This window comes from Bubalus bubalis, chromosome 18 (genome assembly GCF_019923935.1).
Source record: "Bubalus bubalis isolate 160015118507 breed Murrah chromosome 18, NDDB_SH_1, whole genome shotgun sequence".
Taxonomy (NCBI): Eukaryota; Metazoa; Chordata; class Mammalia; order Artiodactyla; family Bovidae; genus Bubalus; species Bubalus bubalis.
In genome coordinates this window covers 60,346,245-60,370,899 of record NC_059174.1, presented here as the reverse complement: position 1 = coordinate 60,370,899, position 24,655 = coordinate 60,346,245, and the positions used below count along the sequence as shown (strand labels likewise).

The following is a 24,655-nucleotide window of genomic DNA, read 5'->3' as shown; positions in this document are numbered from 1 at the left end:
TCAGCAAATAATCTGCAAGACCCCTATCCCACTCCTCATACTTTGGCTAGAAAGTGGACTAAGGACCCCTGTTCAACATCTGTTCTCCATTGAGCTGGCCTGATGTTCTAACAGCATCCCCCATTCTAATAAACTTTATTTCTCTCTCATTTCCAACACAAGCCCAGACCACATGAAAGGTTACTATCCTATTAGACCTGTTAAAATATGTAAAACAATTAAAGTTCCAACTTAAGTATGAATTCTTACCTTACTATTCTATTTCATTGTGGTCCAAAATTGTCATTCATCGAGCAGAATTTTCAACATTAGTAACTCAAATTAGAGTTGGACTGTGAAGAAAGCTGAGCACTGACGAATTGATGCTTTTGAACTGTAGTGTTGGAGAAGACTCTTGAGAGTCCCTCGGACTGCAAGGAGGTCCAACCAGTCCATCCTAAAGGAGATCAGCCATGGGTGTTCATTGGAAGGACTGATGCTAAAGCTGAAACTCCAGTACTTTGGCTACCTCATGTGAAAAGTTGACCCATTGGAAAAGACCCTGATGCTGGGAGGGATTGGGGCCAGGAGGAGAAGAGGACAACAGAGGATGAGATGGGTGGATGACATCACCGACTCGATGGACATGAGTTTGAGTGAACTCCAGGAGTTGGTGATGGACAGGGAGGCCTGGAGTGCTGCAATTCATGGGGTCGCAAAGAGTCAGACACGACTGAGCAACTGAACTGAACTGAACTCAGGTAGGTATGAATGGATGGAGATGATGATTCAGAGAGGTCCAAGGAGCAGCGAGGAATTCATCCTTCGTCACATGGTGTTGGAAGATTTGCTTCAATGGAAATAGTTTTCGAAAACCTGGATTTGTGTCTGCTACTGTCATAGAAATGTATCACCTGCCCTATTCTGTCTCTTAAATCATTCATGAATTTATCTCCAGTGATTAATTTTCTCCATCACAGTGTGAACTAAAAGTTTCCTCTTGCCTTGTTACAAGCTGCATTTTTTCATTGCTCTTGGATTTCTTGGGGGCCCTAGGAAAACTCTGCCCATTTCTAAGTAACTGTATGACAGTCCTTTTAAAGCTTCCCTCTACCTCTAGACAGAAATTTGTGAGTGGAGTGGTAGACAAACTGCCAGACTTCTAGGAATACTGGGGACAGATTTTTGTTCTCTGGTTTATAGTTTCCTATCCACTGGGAGCAACCCATAGGACCTTTTAAACAAATTTCAAATTCAAGTAATTTTTCACTACAGAAAGTAAAACCTGGTGAAAATGAAAGAATGGACATCTCAGGTTGAGTTCAAGCTTTCTCTTTTCCTTATAAGATCTCATATTAAATATCTTTAGTGTATTTGCCCCAATTCTAACATGCTAAAATACTTTATTTTATTGTTACCTCAGAGAATTTTAAAATAAATTGACATAAAGTCTTAGCACATTTTCCACTATATTATTAATCGTTGATTCAAACTATAACAATTTTTAGATTATATAAATAAATCTTTTTAAAAAGTTCTAATTGGAATATAGCTGTTTTCCAATTTTGAACTCCTATACAGCAAAGAGAATCAATTATACATATCAGTCAGTTCGGTTCCATCGCTCAGTCGCTTCTGAGTCTGCGATCCATGGTCTGCAGCAAGCCAGGCTTCCCTGTCCATCACCAACTCCCAGAGCCTGCTCAAACTCATGTCCATCGTGTCAGTGATGCCATCTAACCATCTCATCCTCTGTCATTCCCTTCTCCTCCCATTTTCAATCTTTCCCAGCATCAGGGTCTTTCTCATTACATCAGTTCTTCACATCAGGTGACAAAGAATCGGAGCTTCCACTTTAGCATCAGTCCTTCCAGTGAATATTCAGGACTGATTTCCTTTAGGATGGAGTGGTGTGATCTCCTTGCAGTCCAAGGGACTCTCAAGAGTCTTCTCCAACACCACAGTTCAAAAGCATCAGTTCTTCGCCACTCAGCTTACTTCATGGTCCAACTCTCACATCCATACATGACTACTGGAAAAACCTTAGCTTTGACTAGACGGACCTTTATCAGCCAAATAATGTTTCTGCTTTTTAATGTGCTGCCTAGGTTGGTCATACCTTTTCTTCCAAGGAGGAAGCATCTTTTACTTTCATGGCTGTAATAACCATCTGCAGTGATTATGGACCCCCAAAAATAAAGTCTTTCACTGTTTCCACTGTTTCTCCCACTGTTTGTCATGAAATGATCTGACCAGTGCCATGATCTTCGTTTTTTGAAGATTGAGTTTGAAGCCAGCTTTTTCTCCCTCTTTTCAGTTTCATCAAGAGACTCCTCAGTTTCTCTTCACTTTCTACTATAAGGGTGGTGTGCTTTCTGCTATAAGGGTGGTGTCATCTGTATATCTGAGATTATGGATACTTCTCCCTGAAATCTTGATTCCAATTTGTGCTTCATCCAACCTGTTATGTCTCATGATGTACTGTGCATATAAGTTAAATAAGCAGGGTGACAATATACAGCCTTTTCCCCACCTTAACCATGGGCATGATGGCATATGGCCCTGGTGTCTCTCAGATGTTGTTTTCACAAGGTCACCAGCATAGATTCAGTGAAGTGAAGTCCTGGGATTGCATTGAGTGTGGAGCTGGACCCACTGTGGTGCTACGATTCAGCTCATGCTCTGTCCTGGCCCAATTGCCATTTATAGGAGCCCACAGAGTCTATAGCTGCTAAAGCTATACATGCCATGACTGGGAGAGCCCTGGTTGTTGATTCAGATGCTGTGTAGGGGCTGAGGTTACAAAGCTGGTTGTGGGTGTAAGACCATGGCTTGTGTTGCTACAAGGAGAGGTTTCAGCTTTTCTTTATCCCTGGGGTTCAGCCGTCCTTTCAGCTCCATCTGTACATGCAGTCAACTCACAGGTGTCTTCTCCTGACGCTGCACCAGAGCACAGGAGTCTGCTGATTGCGGAGGAGGTGCATGGGGGGAGGCCATGGCTGGGGGCTCAAAAGACCTACGTGGGTGGAGTTCTTCGTAGTCCCTGCGGAGCAGGGGCTGGTACAAGGGACAAGAGATGAAATGGGCTTCTTCTTTGGGCATCACTCACCAATGGCACTCTGCTCTATAGTGGTTCAGGCTTCCACCTCAAGCATTGCCGTTTGCAGAGCTCCTCCCTCACTCCCATTCCTTCAGGATGTTTCCTTATAGCCAACTGCAGTCCTCTGCCTCAGTCTGCTTTCCAAACCCCATGTTTCAGCACCCAGCCCTTGTTTCATTGGTGGACGTGCCTCTAAGGCTCTATGGGCAGGGCAGCTGTCAGCAGCCTGTGTAAAGGTCTCACTCTGTCCTGCTGCCACAGGCTGGTTGCGCTTTTCTCTTCCCACGAGAATGAGGCTCTCCTTCTGTCCAAACTGAGCTCACCTAGTGAGGGGCTCCCCCAGATATGGAGACCTCTTCTCAGTTTCATCTCCCTGCAGGGTTGCAGGCCCCAACCCACTTCCTCTGCTCTTCCTTTTCCTTTTTCTTTCTCTTGCCCTACCTAGCTCAGCAGGAATCTTTCTTGTCCTTTCAGATTTCCAAGGGCCTCTACTAGTGTTCAGCTGGGCTCCGAGAGAATTGTTCCATTTCTCATTCATTTGTGGAGAGAGAGAGTATCTCCACATCTGCCTAATCCCCTGCATCTAGATCCTTCCGTCTCTATTTTATTTTTAAACTAGCTATGGTCATCAAACTTCTTTAAATCTTTAAAGATATTCACTGAAAATAGCAGGGAAAGTTAGTTGTTATTTGGTATCTTTCTGCTATGTCTCTACAAGACACCCAAGATTTGATGCTGAAGAATCCAGCATTAGAAGATGTATTCCCAAAAGCAAACCTAGGAATATATCAAACATTTCACCTCAGAAACTTAAATTTAATGAAAGACAGGGAATATACGGGGGTATATGAAAGACAGAGAAGATGTTTATATGGGCATAAAGAAATGGAGACAGTTACACATAATGCTAATATTACTGCAAAAAGAAATGTGCAACATGAGTCAAACTGGGAAAAATACCAATTTCAGCCTTCAACATCTGCCGAGAAGTATAAGAGTTTAAGAAAAGATTTCCATCTTTTTTTGAAACATACATGTTCTCTGAAAGGAAACATTGAAAATCTGAAAGATAATCTAGTCCCTACTGTAAATACTCATTTAGAAAATACTGAACGTATGCTTCGACCAAACATACATTCAAGCAAATCTGAACACCTAAAATTTAATAATGAGGGGGAAAACTCACAATATAATCAATTTGAGGGATCCATGAGCAGGGGATCATTATTCTTCCCCCAACAGATATTTTCTGTCCATTCCAAGATGTGTATTTTTGATAATAATGGAAGAGGTGTAATCCAACCATCATTGTTCAAAACATATTGTGATATGCTCAATACAAAACAACTTTCCATGTGTAATAAAATGAGTCAGACCTTAAGTAAGAGCTCCAGCTGCAATAATTACAAGAGTATTTATGGTGGAGTGAGAAGGTATTCAGGCAATGAAACTGGGTATACGGTTGAAGGAGACTCAAACCTTAAGAAACACCAGGGACCTGAATCTTCAAACAAGGACTCTAAAAGTAATAAATGTAGAAATATCTTTCATCAAATGTCAGGTTTTTCTCTAGATAAGAGTACATGTACTGGAGACAGGACTTATAGTGAATATGGTAAGGTTTCTAGTCAGTTTTCAGAACTTATTCAACAGCACACTATTCAGAATTCACAGAAAGAAAACAAGTGTAAGATATGTGGGAAAGTCTTTAGTAAGTCATCCAATCTAAGTAGACATAGGAAAATTCATACAGGAAGGAAACCTTTCAAATGTACAGAATGTAGCAAAGCATTTAACCATCGCTCACATCTTACTCAACATCACCGAATTCATACTGGAGAGAAACCTTATGAATGTATAGAATGTGGCAAAGCCTTTATTGGTTACTCATTTCTAACCTATCATCAGTGAATTCATACTGGAGAGAAGCCTTATAAATGTAAAGAATGTAACAAAGCCTTTAGCTTTTGCTCAGTTCTTACTCAACATCAGCGAATTCATTCTGGGCAGAGACCTTCTCATTGTACAGAGTGTGGCCTAAGCTTTATTTGTTGTTCAAAGTTAATTGTATATCAGCGAGTCCATACTGGGGAGAAACCGTACAAATGTAAAGAATGTGGCAAAGCCTTTATTTCGAGTTTGGCCCTTACTCACCATCACCGAATTCATACCAGGGATAGATGTTATAAATGTACAGAATGTGGCAAGGCCTTTATTAAGGGTTCTAGTCTTACTCAACATCAGTGAGTGCATACTGGAGAGAGGCCTTATAAACGTACTGAATGTGGCAAAGCCTTTAGTTATAGTGGTTATCTCACTAAACATCTGATAACACAGTGGAGAGAAACCCTAGTAATGGAACAAGTGATGGAAGAGGTTTGCCCTAAACATGCATCAGAAAACACAAGAGTTTATACAAAAACCTTTGGAGATGATGTCACATATATGTAGAAAAGTATTTAATCAAAAGTTAAATCCAAACAAATATCAGAGATTGCATACTAGAAGACATTTCATCAATCTTGTTTTCAGAAGTTTCTCTGAAGCAGAATGACTGTAGGGAGTACTCCATAGTTAAAACACATAGAAAATGGATATATTAGCATGAATTGTGAGATGAAGGTTGATAGTTACAAAGTTACAATTCTTAGCAATGTATGTATGCTTGTTAATAATGACATGATTTGAGATTCATTGAAGTGAATGTAATTCAGCACTCAAATAATCCATACTAAGCTTTCTTTCTAGTGTGTTTACAAACATTGGTTTTTGATGGTTTATTAAAGATTAGCCTTTTTATAATGTTTTGCAACCATTTCTATCTATTCTCCATTAGAAGATGAAGGATACCATAGTGTAAAATGTACAATGACCATCTAAGTGGAAGTGTTTGTCATTGATGTGAAATATCTTGAGCTTGCCATGATGTAAGTGATCATTTAATCTTTCCATGTATTAAAATAAGAGAGAAATTGGTTGTAAGGTTTCAATAGAAATATCCTTGATTTGCAAGAAGAACACAATGACAGTTCACTGCAATATTAATGTATCTTTATAATATCAACACAAGTCATGATTATTACTTGACAGTGTTGAAATAAAGACAGTGATAACCTAGAAAGGTATTAGAAACCCTTCCTGGAAAAGGCATGGAATTGGTGGATATCATGCTTGCTAACTGCTTCCTAGGCTTTGTTTGGTAAGCTGTAAAAGTCACAAATCTCACATCATTAATCAAAAAATGAATACAGTTCTCTGTACTTTTGATCTGTATTTAATCATGGACCATACCGTGGATTGCAAAAGGTTTTATTTCAACTATGTGTGAAATTAATACATGGTTATTAATAAAAGCGAATGGCTTTTAGTGTTTCAGTTGATTGTAATGAATGAAATGTTAACCTACCATCAACATCAACCTCATCCACCTTATTTAAGGTTGTAGTGGAGAGATCACAATGAACTATTTAAAGACAGAAGTTGGTTGTAAGGTTTCAATAGAAATATCCTTGATATGCCATAGAGATGGCATATGTGGAAATTAGTTTACTCACTAGCTTTAAATTTCTCATAACTTCAGATATATTCCATCATTTCTATGTTGTATCTTCTCTCCCATTTTGTAACTACTTAGACACTGGGATGGTTCTAATAAGAAAGATGATACAGAGTATTGTTGACAGTTTTCCTGAACTGCCGTGCTGTCGCTGCCTCAGCGTCTGTCTGGGAGCAGGCAGCCTGCAGGTCCTTGAACTCACACCAGCCAGTCCTGTGAGCACCTCCACTAGATGACCCCGTTCCTTGAGACCAGCAGTCTTGCTGAACCCCAGGGTCTACTGCACAGGCCCCGTTCAATCACACTGAGAGAGTCCATTTCTAGGCAGGTTGATAAGGGGTCCCCAAGGAGAGAGTGGTCTGATTCTCAAAGAAGAAGAAAGCACAAACTTTTTTCCCCCACTACATTCCTTAGGATTATATAACAAATTATCCTGCTTGAGGACAGTCTCTGGAGAAAAAAACCTTCTGGCTCATCCTTATCTTAAAATGTAAATTATGGGAGTGGGTCTAGTGAGGTCTTTACAAACTCCAGACATTCTTTTGATTCACTGTAATAATTAAAAGTGTATAACTCCAACACTAACAACGGGGGCACGCTTTCTGCCCTCTTCTGATGTCTATGTCAGAAGCTTTCTCTATCTCTTTTATGCTTTAATAAAACTTTATTACACAAAAGCTCTGAGTGATCAAGCCTTGTCTCTGGCCCCAGATTGAATTCTTCTCCTCCAGAGGCCGAGAATCTCAGTGTCTTTCGTGGTTCAGCAGCAACCTTTGAACACCCTCGCAGCGCTCACCAGAATTCTTGTCTTGGTTTGAATTCAGCAATCCACACTCCGCCTAGGGAGCCCAGAGCACTTCACCAGGGTAACTTCTAAAGGCTGACCACAAGAACTGGTGTTTTCTCTGCCTGATTCTAGCTGTCACCTCTCTCAGACATTCCTGCCCTAAATCCTCCCCTACAGAGAGGTCTTACAGGTGTGGTCAGTGTGAGGCTTTGAGATCAGGACTCCTGAACAGTAGTTTGGGGGAAGAAACATCAGAAAAAAACAGGATTTGCTGATGACTCCTTTCATGGCCCTACTGTAGACCTGGAGATTCATAAGTTCTTGGAGTGGGGACCTGACCACCAGGGATTTGTATTCTTTGAAATGGTTCAGAAAGAATCTTTAGCCACGTGGTTTCCATCGGTTTTCTATCAGGATATGTGACAAGTGTCAGGAAATGACCTCACTGATGCCCTCCAAACAGAGTTTTGTGTTGGTCCTAGGGGAGCATCAGTGTGGTTTGTAGAAAGTGTTCCAGGAGATTCTAAGCAGAGGCCTGGGTTAAAGACGTGGCTCCTGGTCCATCTGTGATAGCTGAGCCCTGGCGTCAGTCTGAGGAGAGGCAGCAGGGTTGGTCTAGCTGGATTTAGACCAGGGAAGTCAGTCAGCTCACATTGTCTGTGTGAGCAGAGTGTTAGGAGCTCTCTACAGAGAGAACAATAAAGAAATTGGTTCATAGGCTGGTCTCCATGTATGAATTGATTGTTCCTGAGTCTCTCCTGAGATAGGACAGGAGATATCAGTCTTCTCAGCTTTTCAAGGTCTTTCTCTCTGTAGGAGCAGTGGTTGCAGATTAAAGAGCTGTGTTGATGCCTTCCAAGGTATTTTCTCAAAACTCAGAAGTGCATTTGCAGCATAACATCCCCAGAGAAGACAGAGCAGGAGGAAGAAGAGGAGGAAATGGCAGCTTCTCAGGTAAATATCCTATCCTGGGTCTCGGGCTGTGTCTGCTTTTCCTCCTGAAATGCCCAAATGAGAATATGCAAGCCTTTAGCTCTCTGGTCCTAATTTTTCTTTCCAGCATTTCTTGTCATCTTATTTTTTCCCCTTTCTTCTTATAATAATGAAGACCAGCCCTTTAGACTACTTCCTTGTGTCCCAGAGCCTTTTCTCTGTTTGCATTCTCGCTTTCTATGGAACATGATGAATTCTCAACATGAATCAGTGACTTCAACTGTTGAAAATATTCCTTTTATGAGAGATCAGCATCGGGAGTCACTCCTATCCTCACTCCCACTGGGATGTGGTTTGGTATTGGGATTTTAGGGACGTTGGGAAATACAGTGATGACTTAGCACCTGGATGCAATTTAGATATTTAAATCAGAGTTTGAAAATGCCATTATATCTAGAAGCAACAGAAGAGATCTGTCCATGGGGTTTTCCGGGCAAGAATTCTGCAGTGGGTTGCCATTTCCTCTTCTTTGGGATTCTCGCCATCCCGAAACTGAAGCCTCTTCTCCAGCATTGGCAGGCAGATTCTTTACCACTGAGCCAGCTGAGAAGCCCAGTGACTCAACTCAGTGATCCAGAGTTTTTCAGAAATTTTTCAATGGGCATTGTACAGGGATGTGTTGTTAGAGAACTATGGGAACCGGGCTTTCTTGGGTGAGGACAACTTCCTTCCAGAATCCCTTATCTACCCACTGGGTTTTGATTCCATCATTTCTAGAATGTTTCTGAGATTTTCTGCTTCCCACAATAGTTTGAAATCTCTCCTTTCTAGGGGAAATGGGTATGTATGAGTTTAGAAAGAAAGGCTTCAGGATAATTCATTATGCTTGCAACCTTTTTCTTCCTTGATGTACTCTGCCTCCTTCTGTGAGAATCAATTCACAGGCAGGTTGATAAGAAGTCTGGGATCCCCGAGGAGGAGAAGGGGGATCTGGGACTCTTGAAGAGGAGATAGGGGTCTGGAATTCTCAAGGAGGAGGAAAGGACAAACACCTTTTTTCCCTCTACATCCCTTGGTCTTAGACACATAAAATGACTTTTTAATGTCTTTATGTGTCTTAGACACATGACTTTTTCTTTAAGCCCAGATATAAGGATTAAACAACAAAAAAAAAAAAACTAGATTTAAACTCTGTACTAGGAATTGTATGGAGAAGGCAATAGCAACCCACTCCAGTACTCTTGCCTGGAAAATCCCATGGGTGGAGGAGCCTTGGTAGGCTGCAGTCCATGGGGTCGCTAGGAGTCAGATAAGACTAAGCGACTTCATTTTCACTGTTCTGTTTCATACATTGGAGAAGAAACTGACAACCCACTCCAGTGTTCTTGCCTGGAGAATCCCAGGGACGGGAGAGCCTGGTGGGCTGCCGTCTATGAGGACACACAGGGTTGGACACGACTGAAGTGACTTAGCAGCAGTAGCAGCAGGGATTGTATAACAACAATGTATCCTGGTTGAGGACATTTTCTCCTTCCTTAAAACTTTCTGACTAATCCTTATATCTTAGAATTTATATTATGGGAGTGGGTCTGGTTCAGTTTAGTTCAGTCACTCAGTCCTGTCTGACTATTTGTGACCCCGTGGATCGCAGCACACCAGACCTGCCTATCCATCTCCAACTCCTGGAGTTTACTCAAACTCATGTCCATTGGGTCGGTGATGCCATCCAACCATCTCATCTTCTATCGTCCCCTTCTCCTCCCACCTTCAGTCTTTCGCAGCATCAGGATCTTTTCAAATGAGTCACCTCTTCGCATCAGCTGGCCAAAGTATTGGAGTTTCAGCCTCAGCATCAATCCTTCAAAACAATATTCAGAACTGATTTCCTTTAGCATGGACTGGTTGGATCTCCTTACAGTCCAAGGGACTTCCAAAAGTCTTCTCCAACACCACAGTTCAAAACCATCAATTCTTCTGTGTTCAGCTTTCCTTGTGGTCCAACTCTCACTTCCTTACATGCCTACTGGAAAAACCATATATTTGACTAGACGGACCTTTGTTGGCAAAGTAATGTCTCTGCTTTTTAATATGCTGTCTAGATTGGTCATAACTTTTCTTCCAAGGAGCAAGCATCTTTTAATTTCATTGCTGTAGTCACCATCTGCAGTGATTTTGGAGCCCCCCCCCCAATAAATAAATAAATAAATAAAGTCTATCAACGCTTAGTTTCCCCATCTATTTGCCAAGAAGTGACATGACCAGATGCCATGATCTTAGTTTTCTGAATGTTGATTTTAAGCCAACTTTTTCACTCTCATCTTTCAGTTTCTTTTTTTCTTTCTTTCTTTTTTTTTCTAGAAAGAAGAACCTTTATTTACATTGAGTTGAGCTCTTCTTCCAAGAAATAAAACAGCATGTCTTATATTTAGTTTGTCCTGAATTCTTTTCTTAATTGAAGTATAGTTGATGTACAATGTTACATTAATTTCAGGTATATACCATATTGATTCAGTATTTTTACAGATTATACTCCATTAAAAGTTATCACAAGATAATGGGTATAATTCCCTATGCTATAGAATATATCCTTGTTACCTATCTCTTTTACGCATAGTAATTTTTTAAAAATTTATTTATTTTAATTGGAGGCTAATTACTTTACAATATTATAGTGGTTTCCTCTTTCAGTTTCATCAAGAGAGTCTTTAGTTCTTCTTCGCTTTCTGCCATAAGGGAGGTGTCATCTGCATATCTGAGGTTATGGATATTTCTCCTGGCAATCTTGACTTCAGCTTGTGCTTCATCCAGCCCAGCATTTTTCATGATGTACTGTACATATAAGTTAAATAAGCAGGGTGAAAATATACAGCCTTGAGTAGTCCTTTCCCAATTTGGAACCAGTGTGTTGCCCCATGTCCAGTTCTAACTTGCTTCTTGACCTGCATTCAGATTTCTCAGGAGGCAGGTCAGGTGGTCTGGTGTTCCTATCTCCTGAAGAATTTTCCACAGTTTGTTGTGATCCACACGGTCATAGGCTTTGGCATAGTCAATAAAGGGGTCTGGGTCTGGTAGGATCTTTCTATTGTTAAGTTCTAATCCTGTTATCCTCAAACGTAAATTGTCGGAGTGGGTCTGTTAAAATTTTTACAACCTTGAGACATTCTTTTGATTTATTGTGATTACTGATTTAAAAAGTATATAGCTTCCTTGCTTAGACTAGCAAGGGGGGCACTCTCCGCCCCCTTCTCATGTTTATGTCAGAAGCGTCTCTGTCCCTTTTTCACTTTAATAAAACTCTGCTACACAAAAGCTCTTGAGCGATCAACCCTGGTGCCTGGTCCCTGGTCCCGAAGTTAAATCTTGTTTGGAGATCATGAATCTGACACCCTTCACTGTAACCTATCACTGCATTCTAGGTTAGTGGTAATTGTATAAGCTCTGTAGTATTAAATAGGCACACCTTTTCTTAATTTCACAGTTACACACTTACCTTGCCTTCGAAGTACTTGATCAGTATCTCAGGATCTGATGTTATGTGTTTGTTAGTGTTAAATAGGTGATTTGAATAAAGACTTTGGGGAAATAATTTTCCAGGTTGTATTAACATTCTTCCTTGCATTCTCATCTCAACTGAATACATATTGGATAGGACACTGATGAACCTCTGACAACACAAATATTCCTTTCTCTGATGAACAGGTCTTGTGGTCTCTAAGCTGGACCTGATCACCTTTCTGGAGCAATTGAACGATCCCAGGAGTATAAGGAGAATGGAGACAACAGCCATATTCCCAGGTAGGTATGAATGGATGGAGATGATGACTCAGATAAGAGGTCCAAGGAGCTAGAGGAAGTTATCCTTCATCGGGTGGTTTTGGAAGATCATCTTCAGTGGAAATGATTTTGGAAAATCTGGGTTTGTGTCCACTGCTGTAATAGAAATGTATCACCTGCCCTAGTCTGTCTCTTAAATCATTCATAAATTCATCTCCAGTGATTACTTTCCTTCATCACAGTGTGAACTAAAAGTCTCCTCTTGTCTTGTGAGAAACTGCATCATTGGTTGCTCTTCCATTTCCTGGGGGTCCTAGGAAAACTGTGCCCATTTTGAGTAACTGTATGACAGTCCTTTTAAAGTTTCTTTGTACCTCTAGGCAAAAATGTGTGAGTGAAGTGGTAGACAAACTGCTAAATTTCTAGGAATACTGGGGACAGGTTTTTGTTTTCTGATTTATAACTTATCCAGTGGGAGCTAGAGATAGGACCTTCTAAATAAATTTCAAACTCAAATACTTTTTTCACCACAGAAAGCAAAACCTCCCCAAAATGAAAGAATGCACATCTCTCGCTGACTTCAAAGTTTCTCTTTTCCTTATATGATCTCATATTAAATATTTTAAATGTATTTGCCCCAATTCTAAAATGCAAAATATTTAATATATTCAATTATCTCATAGAATTTTAAAATAAACTGGCATAAATGCTTACACATTTCCCACCATATTATTAATAGTTGATTCAAGTAATAACAATTTCTAGATTATATAAAGAAATCAGTTTAAAAAGTTCTAATTGGAATATAGCTGTTTTACAATTTTGTACTACTGTACTGCAAAGAGAGTCAATTATACCTACCAGTCAGTTCAGTTCCGTCGCTCAGTCGTGTCCAACTCTTTGGGACCTCATGGACTACAGCATGCCAGACTTCATGATGATTTATTATGATTCTAATTTATTTCATTCTTGATGGAATCTGCCTGCTTCCTCTAAGTTAGTGCTAATTCTGTACATTCTGTGGTATAAAATGATGCTACCTTCCTCTTCAAATCAAATTTCCACTACTTACATTTGCCTTGTAGCACATTACCAGAATTTCAGAATTTGACTTTTATGTAGTGTTGTATGATGCTACTGCTGCTAAGTCACTTCAGTTGTGACTGACTTTGTGCGACCCCACAGATAGCAGCCCACCAGGCTCCCCCATCCCTGGGATTCTCCAGGCAAGAACACTGGAGTGGGTTGCCATTTCCTTCTCCAGTGCATGAAAAGTGAAAGTGAAGTTGCTCATCGTGTCCAACTCTCCATGACCCCATGGACTTTAGCCTACCTGGCTCCTCTGTCCATGGGAATCTCCTGGCAAGAATACTGGATTGTGTTGCCATTTTCTTCTCCCTACCGTTGTATAGGTGCTTTCAATAAAGTATTTGAGAAAATCACTTTCTAGACTGTCTTAACATTCTACAATACATTCTCTCATTACCTAGATACATACTAGATTGGAAAGTAAAGAATCTCTAGCAAAACATATATTCCTTTCTCTGATGAACAGGTCTTGTGGTTTCTAAGCTGGACCTTGTCACTTTTCTGGAGCAAATGAAGGAGCCCAGGAATATAAGGAGAATGAAGACAGTGGCCGTATACCCAGATATGTGTGAATGGATGGAGCCGGTGAGAGGTCCAAGTGTCAGTGAGGAAGTCATTCTTTGCAATGTGGTTTGGGAAGATCTCCTTCATTGGAAATCATTTTGGAGAAGTCTGGATTTATTTCTGTTGCTGACATAGACAGCTGTCACCTGCCCCATTCTGTCTGTTAAACCGTCATGAATTTTTCTGTGTTGATCACCTTTCTCTTTCACAGTGAGAACTAAAATGCCCTTCTTGGATTATGACAACTTGCATGAATTGGTTGCTGTTTCATTTCTTGAGGGCCCTAATAAAACTGTGCACATTTCTGAGTAAATATGATGCTTCTTTTAAAGTTTGTTTCTACCTCTAGACAGAAGTGTGTGGTTATAGACAAACTGCGAAGAGTCTAGGAGTACTGGGGACAGATTTTTGTTTTTCTGATCTATAATTCCTAAAACACTGGAAGCTACAGATATGACTTGACAAATTTTAGACTCAAGTCACTTATTTGCTGTATAAAGCAAAACCTCCCTAAAATGGGCTTCCCTGGTGGCTCAGAGATAAAGAATCTGCCTGCATTGCAGGAGAACTGGCCTTAATCCCTGCACTGGGAAGATCCCCTGGAGAAGGGAATGGCAACCCACTCCAATATTCTTCCTTGGAAAATTCCATGGAGAGAGGAGCCTGGAAGTCTGCAGTCCATGAGGTCACAAACAGTTGGATGTGACTGAGGGACTAACACTTTCACTTTCTTTTCCCTAAAATGGGAGAATCCAAACCTCAGGGTTACTTTCAAGTTTCACTTTTCTTTATATGAACTCATGTTAAATATCTTAAGTGCATTTGCCCTAATTCTTCAATGCTAAAATACTTTAATATATTCAGTTAACTCAAAGAGTTTTTAAATAAATTCTAATGAGATCCTAGAAGATTCTCCACCATATTTTTAATTGTTGTTTCTGACTCTTAAGATTTTTAGATTATATGAAGACATCTTTTTTAAAAGTTCTTACTGGAATATAACTGTTTTACAATGTTGTCCTGCTGTACATCAAAGAGAATCAGTCATATGTATATATATTTCAACTCTCTTTTAGATTTCCTTGCAGTTAGGACTCCACACAGCATTGGTGGACTTCCCTAGGTTCTCACCATATTTTCAGAGTCCCATGTCTTAAGTACTGCTGCATTATTAAGGTTATCTTGTTTGTTATCAGCTTCCCCTGCCTTTATCCTATATGTCCTCACTTTCTGATTCGTTGTATGTCAATATCATTTATGATTTTTACATTCAAATATCCAATAGAATATGCTCAAATAAGAACAGAGGTGGGAAGAAGTGGATTAAAGAAACATTAGGCACCTACTGTTTGTCAAAATGTTTGTTGCCAAAAAAAAAAAAAAAAAAAGTTTGTTGCCAGCACAAGCTGGAATCAAGATTGCCAAGAGAAATATCAATAAGCTTAGATATGTAGATGACACCGCCATTATGGCAGAAAGTGAAGAGGAACTAAAGAGCCTGTTAATGAAGGTGAAAGATGAGAGTGAAAAACCTGGCTTAAAACTCACCATTCAAAAAAGTAAGATCCTGGCCTCTGAAAAAGCTGGCTTAAAACTCACCATTCAAAAAAGTAAGATTGTGGCCTCTGATCCCATCTTTTCATGGCAAATAGATGGCAAAACAATGGAATCAGTGAGAGAGTTCCTTTTCCTGGGCTCCAGAATCACTGCAAGTGGTGACTGCAGTCATAAAATGAAAAGATGCTAACTCCTTGGAAGAAAAACTCTGACAAACCTAGACAGTGTATTAAAAAGCATAGACATTACTGACAAAGGTCCATATATTTAAGGTACGTATTTTTCAGTAGTCATGTATGGATGTAAGAGTTAAACCATAAAGAAAGCTGAGCACCAAAGAATTGATGCTTGTAAATTGTGTGGTTGGAGAAGACTCTCAAGAGTCCCTTGGACTGCAAGGAGATCCAACCAGTCAATGCAAAAGGACATCAGTCCTAAATATTCATTGGAAGGACTGATGCTGAAGCTGAAGCTCCAATACTTTGGCCACCTGATGCAAAGAAGTGACACATTGGAAAAATCCCTAATGCTGGGAGAGACTGAAGGCAGGAGGAGAAGGGGACGACAGAGGATGAGATGGTAGGATGGCATCACCGACTCAATGAACATGAGTTTGAGCAAGGTCCGGGAGTTGGTGATGGACAGGGAAGCCTGGCGTACTGCAGTCCACGGGGTCACAAAGAGTTGGACATGACTGAACAGAGACGGGGGAGCCTGGTTGGCTACCGTCTATGGGGTTGAACAGAGTCGGACACGACTGAAGCGACTTAGCAGCAGCAACAGCAGAGCGACTAAACTGAATTGAAGGGGAAAGTTAATGATTATACTGACTAATATCGCCTCTTCATATATTGGTTCCTGCAGGCTTTTATCTTGTTCTTTCCTCTACAGCGTATTTCTTTGTATAATCATTTTGTGCAATTTTCTATGTTTGTGTTCTGTGTTATTCAAGCTGCAGATTCCTAGTTTTTCCTTCTGGTGTCTGTCCCCTGGAGTGTGAGGTTGGTCCACAAGCTTGTGTCCTTTTCCCCTTGATAGGGGGTGTGATTGCTGTTATTTTGACCCGAGCCTGCCCTGGATATTGAGGGGAGTTTCCCATTGCTCTCTGGTTGTCACTGCCCTGTCAGGGGTGGAGTCTGCTCCCTGGTTGGTGGAATAGAGCCCCCAGATCTGTTTCTTCACTGTGTTTCTGATCTGTGGTGGAGGCAGGTAGGATTGGAGCACACGCACTGGGAGAGAAGCCACTGAGTATTGCTCCTCTGGGGATGTTCACCTCGGGGAGTGTTCTGTGTTTCACATTTCATGCCTTGTGCGACCTCTCATGTGACCCTGGTCAGCACTGCTCCTGGCCCCACCTTAACCATGGGTACCCCGGCACATGGCCCTCAGGTCTCTCAGATGCTGTTTTCACCAGGTCACCAGCATAGACCCACTGAAATCAGGGGCCAGGATTGCATTCATCATGGAGCTGGATCCACTGTGGTGCTGTGGGGGTAGCTCAGACTCCGGCCTGGCCCCATCCCCTCATGTACGAGCCCACAAGGTCTACAGCTGCGAAAGTTACACCTGCTGTGACGTAGTGGGTGGGTGGGGCCCTGCTTTTCCATTCAGATGCTCTTCAGGGGCTAGGGTTACAAACCGGTTGTGGGTATAAAAGCATTGTTTGTGCAGCTGTGAGGAGAGATTTCAGCTTTTCTTCCTTAACCCTGGGGCTAGCTGTGCTTTCAGCTCCCTCTGTGCATGTGCCCTACTCACAGGTGTCTGCTCCAGAGGCTGCCCAGAGCACAGGAGTCTGCTGATGGTGGAGGAGGTCCATGGGAGGAGGCCGTGGCTGGGGCTCAATAGAGCTCACCTGAGTGAGAGCCCTTCCTGGATGCTGGCGAGGCAGGGGCCAGCACAGGGGGAGAGGGGCTACGGTGGGGTTCTTCTTTTGTCATCACTCAACAATGCAGCTATACTGTATGGCGGTTCAGCCTTCTGACACAACATCCCCATTTATAGAGCTCCTCGCTCCCTGCGTTTCCTGCAGGATGTCTCCTCATGGCCCACAGCAGTCCTCTGCCTGGGTCTGCTCTCCAGATGCCACATTTCAGCACCCAGCCCTTTTCTGCAGCAGTGGACACTCTCTCAGGCTGGGTGGGCAGGGCAGGGGTCAGTACCCTGTGTACAGGTCTCACTCTGTCCTGCTGCCACAGACTGTTGGCGTGTTCTCTTCCCACAGAGAATGAGGCTCCCCTTCTGTCTCATCTGGGCTCACCCCCCCAGTGAGGAGCTTCCCCGGATGTGGAGACCTCTCCTCTCTTCAGATCCCCCCAGGGTTTGCAGGTCCCACTCCACTTCCTTTCCTGTTCCTTTTCCTTCTTCTTTCTCTTGCCCTACCTGTCAAAGCAGGAATCTTTCTTGACCTTTTCTTTGTCTATGGCTTGTGTTCACCCGGGGCTCTGAAAATTCTTCCATTTCTGATGTATTCTTGTTGTGTTTGTGGAGAGAGATGAACTATCTCTGCCTGATCCTCTGGCATCTTGATCCTCTGTCTCTATTTTATTTTTAAACAAGCAAAGGATTCATCATTTTTCTCTAAATCTTTAACGATATTCACTGAGAATATTAGGTAAAATAACTTAGTATTTGGTATCTTTCAGCTTTGTCTCCTCATGACACCCAGGATTTGATGCCAAGAATCCAGGGTTAGAAGATGTATTTTCAAAAGCAAACCTAGGAAAATATAAAGTATTTCACCACAGAAATTTACATTTAATGAACAACTGGCAACATACGAGGGCATAAGAAAGACAGAGAGGATGTTTATATGGACATAAAGAGACTGAGTTATACATAAGACAAACATTACTGCAAAAAGAAATGAGCAATACAAGTCAAAATGGGGAGAAAACCAACTTCAGTCTTCAACATCTGATGAGAACTGTAAGTTTTTAAGAAAAGATTTCCATCCTTTTTTGAAACATACCTGTTCTCTGAAAGGAAACATGGAAAGCCCAGAAGGTAATCTAGTGTCTACTACGAATACTCATTCAAACAATATTCAATATAGCCTTATATTAAGCAAATATTCAAGCATGTCTGAACACCGGAAATTTAAAAATGAGGGGGAAAACTCACAATATAATCAATTTGAGGGATCTGTGAGCAGGGGGTCATTATTCTTCCACCAACAGATATTTTCTCCCCATGCCAAAATGTGTAATGTTGATAATAATGGAAGAGATATAATCGAACCATCTTCAATACATCCCATTATATGGTTAATGTGGAAGAACTTTCGATATGTAATAAAATGAAATGAGTCAACCTTTAAGTAAGAGCTCCAGCCCCAATAATTGCAAGAGTATTTATGATGGAGTGAGAGGGTATTCAGGCAATAAAACTGGGTATAAGGTTGAAAGAGACTCAAAACTTATGAAACATCTGGGACCTGAATCTGCACACAGGGATTCAAAAAGTAATAAATGTAGAAATATCTTTTATCAGATGTCAGGTCTTTCTCTATATAAGAGTACTCATACTGGAGAGAGGACTTATAATTGTAGCGAATATGATAACATTTCTAATCAGTCTTCGGAACTGGTTCAACATCAGACTATTCAGAAGTCACAGAAAGAAAACAAGTGTAAGATATGTGGGAAAGTCTCTAATAACTCATCCAATCTAAGTAGACATAGGAAAATTCATACAGGAAGGAAACCTTTCAAGTGTACAGAATGTAGCAAAGCATTTATCTGTCGCTCACATCTTACTCAACATCAGCGAATTCATACTGGAGAGAAACCTTATAAATGTACAGTATGTGGCAAAGCCTTTAATCAGAACTCAACTCTTACTCAACATCAGCAAATGCATACTGGAGAGAAACCTTATAAATGTAAAGAATGTGACAAAGCCTTTATCCATTGCTCACATATTACTCAATATCAGTGAATTCATACTGGCAAGAGACCTTATCATTGTACAGAATGTGGTCAAACCTTTATTCGAAGTTCAACACTAACTGCAAATATTCGAATCCACACTGGGGGGAAACCATACAAATGTAAAGAAAGTGGCAAACCTTTATTACAAGTTCAAATCTTACTCAACATCACCGAATTCATATGGGGGAGAGATGTTTTAAATGTATAGAATATGGCAAGGCTAAAGGCCTTTATCCCGGAGTTCACTCAGACTCAAGTCAATCAAGTCAGTGATGCCATCCAGCCATCTCATCCTCTGGTGTCCCCTTCTCCTCTTGTCCACAATCCCTCCCAGCAGCAGAGTCTTTTCCAATGAGTCAACTCGTCGCATGAGGTGGCCAAAGTACTGGAGTTTCAGCTTTACTATCATTCCTTCCAAAGAAATCCCAAGGCTGATCTCCTTTAGAATGGACTGGTTGGATCTCCTTGCAGTCCAAGGGACTCTCAAGAGTCTTCTCCAACACCACAGTTCACAAGCATCAATTCTTCGGCGCTCAGCCTTCTTCACAGTCCAACTCTCACATCCATACATGACCACAGGAAAAACCTTAGCCTTGACTAGACGAACCTTTGTTGGCAAAGTAATGTCTCTGCTTTGAATATGCTATCTAGGTTGGTCATAACTTTCCTTCCAAGGAGTAAGCGTCTTTTAATTTCATGGCTAAAGGCAAAGCCTTTAGTCATGGTCATCTCACCAAACATCTCAGAACACACGCTGGAGAGTGATGGAACAAGTGATGGAAGACGTTTGCCCTAAACATACAACAAAAAACAAGAGTTTATACAAGAAACCTATGGAAATGTTGTAACAAATATGTAGAAAAGTAATCAAAAATCAAATTGAAATAAATATCAGAGACTGCATACTAGAAAGTATTTCATCAATCCTCTTTTCTAAATTTTTCTGAAGGAGAATTACTGTAGAGAGCAATCCATAGTTGTAAGCATATCTCTGGTTACAATTACTGAGGCTTCCTCCTGTTAGGTAGGTGGAATAGAAAACAGGAGTACAAAATGGTGGTGGAAAAGCCAGAGGAACCAGAGATCAAATTGCCAACATCCGCTGGATCATGGAAAAAGCAAGAGAGTTCCAGAAAAACATCTATTTCTGCTTTATTGACTATGCCAAAACCTTTGACTGTGTGGATCACAATAAACTGTGGGATATTCTGAAAGAGATGGGAATACCAGACCACCTGACCTGCCTCTTGAGAAATCTGTATGCAGGTCAGGAAGCAACAATTAGAACTGGACATGGAACAACAGACTGGTTCCAAACAGGAAAAGGAATATGTCAAGGCTGTATATTGTCACCCTGCTTATTTAACTTACATGCAGAGTACATCATGAGAAATGCTGGACTGGAAGAAACACAAGCTGGAATCAAGATTGCCGGGAGAAATATCAATAACTTCAGATATGCAGATGACACCACCCTTATGGCAGAAAGTGAAGAGGAACTAAAAAGCCTCTTGATGAAAGTGAAAGAGGAGAGTGAAAAAGTTGGCTTAAACCTCAACATTCAGAAAATGAAGATCATGGCATCCGGTCCCACCACTTCATGGGAAATAGATGGGGAAACGGTGGAAACAGTGTCAGACTTTATTTTTCTGGGCTCCAAAATCACTACAGATGGTGACTGCAGCCACGAAATGAAAAGACGCTTACTCCTTGGAAGGAAAGTTATGACCAACCTAGATAGCATATTCAAAAACAGAGACATTACTTTGCCAACAAAGGTTCGTCTAGTCAAGGCTAAGGTTTTTCCTGTGGTCATGTATGGATGTGAGAGTTGGACTGTGAAGAAGGCTGAGCGCCGAAGAATTGATGCTTGTGAACTGTGGTGTTGGAGAAGACTCTTGAGAGTCCCTTGGACTGCAAGGAGATCCAACCAGTCCATTCTGAAGGAGATCAGCCTTGGGATTTCTTTGGAAGGAATGATGCTAAAGCTGAAACTCCAGTACTTTGGCCACCTCATGCGAAGGGTTGACTCATTGGAAAAGACTCTGCTGCTGGGAGGGATTGGGGGCAGGAGGAGAAGGGGACGACAGAGGATGAGATGGCTGGATGGCATCACTGACTCGATGGACGTGAGTCTGAGTGAATTCTGGGAGTTGGTGATGGACAGGGAGGTCTGGCGTGCTGCGATTCATGGGGTCGCAAAGAGTCGGACACGACTGAGTGACTGATCTGATCTGATCTGATCTGAAAAGACAAGGAAGGGAAAAGCCCATTAAAATAGAACAAAGGAAGGTCTGAGGACTGGTGTGTGGACTTCAGGTAGAACAGCACCTCTGGCTAAGCCCAATTTGCATAGGGCAGGACCAGGGGTTAGAATAAAAAAAAAAAAAAAAAAAAAAAAAACATAAAAGGAAGGGCAAAGGGCTCTCTCTCTCTCCCACGCCCTGGGGCGCTCTTCTCTTTGAGTCTTTGGGTCAACACGCCCTCACGCCTCAAAGATGGATTTTCCTGCTATTATCTAATTAAAACAGAGCTGTAACACTGATTTGTCTAGGAGCCAGAACACTGTCCGTTGGAGACCTGAGAGCTATAACAGGATCTGTCCAAGACCCGAGAGCTGTGACACGCCGAGGGGGGTTTAATGTCCGTCACTCCAAATCTTTGTTGTGACGAGACAGAATCGAGGAGTATACACTCGCGTGACACTCCCAACGGATCATCTGAGTGATTACATTCTACTTTTCGTAACTGAGGAGACACCCATCCTCACACACTCACACAATGGGCTTTTGAATTTTCCCCGTTTTTCAACTTGCTGAAAACATCTCCGCTTCCAATAGAGGCAGCTCTCAAAATTCTTCTCTTTTGCCTTAAGTTGCGTGAAACATTAACTTAGAACAAGCAGGAAGCAGGTCTGCTCCAGAGGAAATCAAAGAGATTTAAAGGCATCAAAAGGCAGAGAAACTGAAGCACAGCTGGACTGAAGGACCAACAGACCAAAAACTGACAGGGACGCGGTGAGTTGAGGTAAAGCTCCGCCCCCACTGGCCCCGCCCCTACGTACATGCGCTTCCGGCCTCGTCCCACCCTCTCCCCTTACGTCGCCTCTCGTTGTTCGTGGCGTAGCGCACCCACCTTCCTTTGTTACGGATCTTCCGCCCGCGCGTGCGCAGTATCCTGCAGACCCGGAATTGAGTTTAAATGAGCGACAGCGTTCTGGTGAGTTTGTTTATTTAAAACCCGGATTTCGTAGTCCCACAGCCTGTTGTCCTTCACACGTGGCTTTCGGGGGTCTCTGTGGACGTTCAAACTACCGTCCCCATTTTCCCGTCCCCAGTGTGTCCTCGCATCGCCGTGAGAGATTCTGAAGTCCTTTAGCTTAGCTGCCGGGTCCTTGGGGCCCACGTCCGCTTCCTGTCAATATCGTTTAAGAGTCCATGTCCTTCTCTGGCAGGTCTACCTTCTGACTTGTAGAGACCGCTGCTTAAAGTCCTGCATTGCCCAACCCCTAGGTCCCTGATCCGCAGAGGTGAAGGAGGCTCTATTCTGTATGGAGTTTGGTCAGGGTCTCGCCTAAGGTTTGAAGGGGAGGGTCAACCTAGAACGTGTGGTTTTCACAGGAAGGGCCGCGAGTCCTGAAGAAAAGAATAAAACTAAAAACACCTCGTTTGATTCTGTGTTCCAAAATCCCTGCTGTGTCAGTGGCCGTAGAGGATTTTGTTTTGTACCTGTTGAGATCCTCTCTCTGTGTGGGGCTGTGTTACAGGGAGCTCGGTGTGTTTTTCTAAGTATTAAACAGCCTATTCTCAATACTCAGGGGTCACTTCCCAAGACTGATCTTACCTGAGAAGGAAGCCCAGAGGAAGAGGAAAGCAAGGAATCAGAAATGACTCATTTCGAGGTAAGAGGCATAGTCCTTTTGTTTGTTTGCTCCGTCTCTTTCTTGAAATGCTGCTTCTTTGGACTTGATAAGCTCCTTAACTTCTGAACGGGTTTGTTTGAACTGACCCATTGTCATCATCCCAAGGGACCCATTGCCTTCCTGGCACATCAGTCTGACAGAAAACAGAGTATTGCCAGCCAGAGAAGCTCACTCAAGTTTTTATTGCAGTTTAGCCACATAGTCGGGATTGATAACATCTCCAGCATTCTCCCCTCCTTAGAGGTTGGGCTAATAAGCCCACCTGGCTCAAAGCCCCAAACCTCTAGTCACATCCTTGGTCTTTGTGAAATGTCCAGCCTCACAACCTGAGTCATCCCATTATTAAACTAGGGGCCCACTGTAGGTCATGTTGGTGCATAATTAATCAGGGCCCACGAAGAGTAATAAAGCTACTTCAGTCACTAAGGAAATTCCAAAAGAAAAAAAACACTTAAATTCCAAATTAATAAACTTGGAAGTAGTTAACTAGTTAATTACAAGTAGTTAAGAAACTTCCACAACCTGGGGACCAAAGCCTGCCAAATTCTTTTTTTTTTTTTTCTTTTAGTTTAGTATTTATTTAGTTTTGGCTATACTGGGATTTTGCTGATGCACTTGGGTTTTCTCTGTTCTGATTAGGAGGACCTGTACTATCTTGTTGTGGAGCTGTGGGTCCAAGGCACGGGGTCAGTCGTTGTATTAATAACTGACAGGCTCTGGAGCAGGTGGGCTTCAGTAGTTGTGGCACACTAGCTTAGCTGCTTCAAGGCATGTGGGATCTTCCCTGATCAGGGATGGAACCCATGTCGTCTGCATTGACAGGCAGATTTCTACCCACTGGACCATCAGGCAAGTCCCTAAATTCTTTATTACACAATGCTGAAACCTAAATCTTTCTTTTATGCCCTTTGACTTTTTTTTTTACCCCCTCTGATTTTTGTTGTTACCTTGGAATACCTCAGCTGTTGCATTATTAAAAAATTATTTTGTTGTGTTTACCTTCTATTTTATTGTTAAAAATAATGTCTAAATCTCTCTTCAGGTATGCTTCTTTGGCTACCTTCTTGCTATTTTGCTTCATTTATTTTGAAGTTTCACTAGTCTGTACAGTGATAACTTCGTCTGTAATTTGGAAGAATTACAGATTTACAGATTGTAATTACAGAAATCTGTAATTGCCCTCTATTTAGGTTTTTTTCGTTTTTAAATTCAAAGTTATGTTGGCTTTCCTAGATACAGCTGTCTTATATTTGAAATATCCATGTTTGTTTTGAGTTTGAATTGTTCTGAATTTGCAGTCACTGAAGTCTTTATGTCACCACATCTTCCAAGTAAAACTTGTGATTTTCAGACATTATGTGCTTCAGTAAAGGTTTACAGTTTCTTCACATAGTCCTAGAAATGTGTTCTAAATAGGTAGGTGTCATGGTATATTTGCTAATAAAAATGTAGACTATTTCTCATA

At 41.6% G+C, this 24,655-nt stretch overlaps 1 protein-coding gene across 5 annotated transcripts in view; it reads left to right on the top strand.

Annotated features, from left to right (window-relative positions):
- The first annotated feature begins 8,087 nt into the window (after positions 1-8,087).
- The window catches only part of LOC102402095 (zinc finger protein 724), a 56,980-nt gene continuing 40,412 nt past the window's right edge, over positions 8,088-24,655 (top strand). The window contains exons 1-3 of one of the 5 annotated variants that reach the window (XM_045163330.1): positions 8,088-8,376; positions 12,055-12,150; positions 13,685-14,095. In XM_045163330.1, coding sequence (XP_045019265.1) covers positions 8,271-8,376; positions 12,055-12,150; positions 13,685-13,917 — 435 coding nt within the window. In that variant the 5' untranslated portion in view covers positions 8,088-8,270 and the 3' untranslated portion in view covers positions 13,918-14,095. Of the gene's footprint in view, positions 8,377-12,054; positions 12,151-13,684; positions 14,096-22,349; positions 22,488-22,515; positions 22,798-23,085; positions 23,170-24,655 lie in introns of those variants that run through there. The other 4 variants (XM_045163325.1, XM_045163327.1, XM_045163326.1 and 1 more) reach the window with 4 other exon arrangements.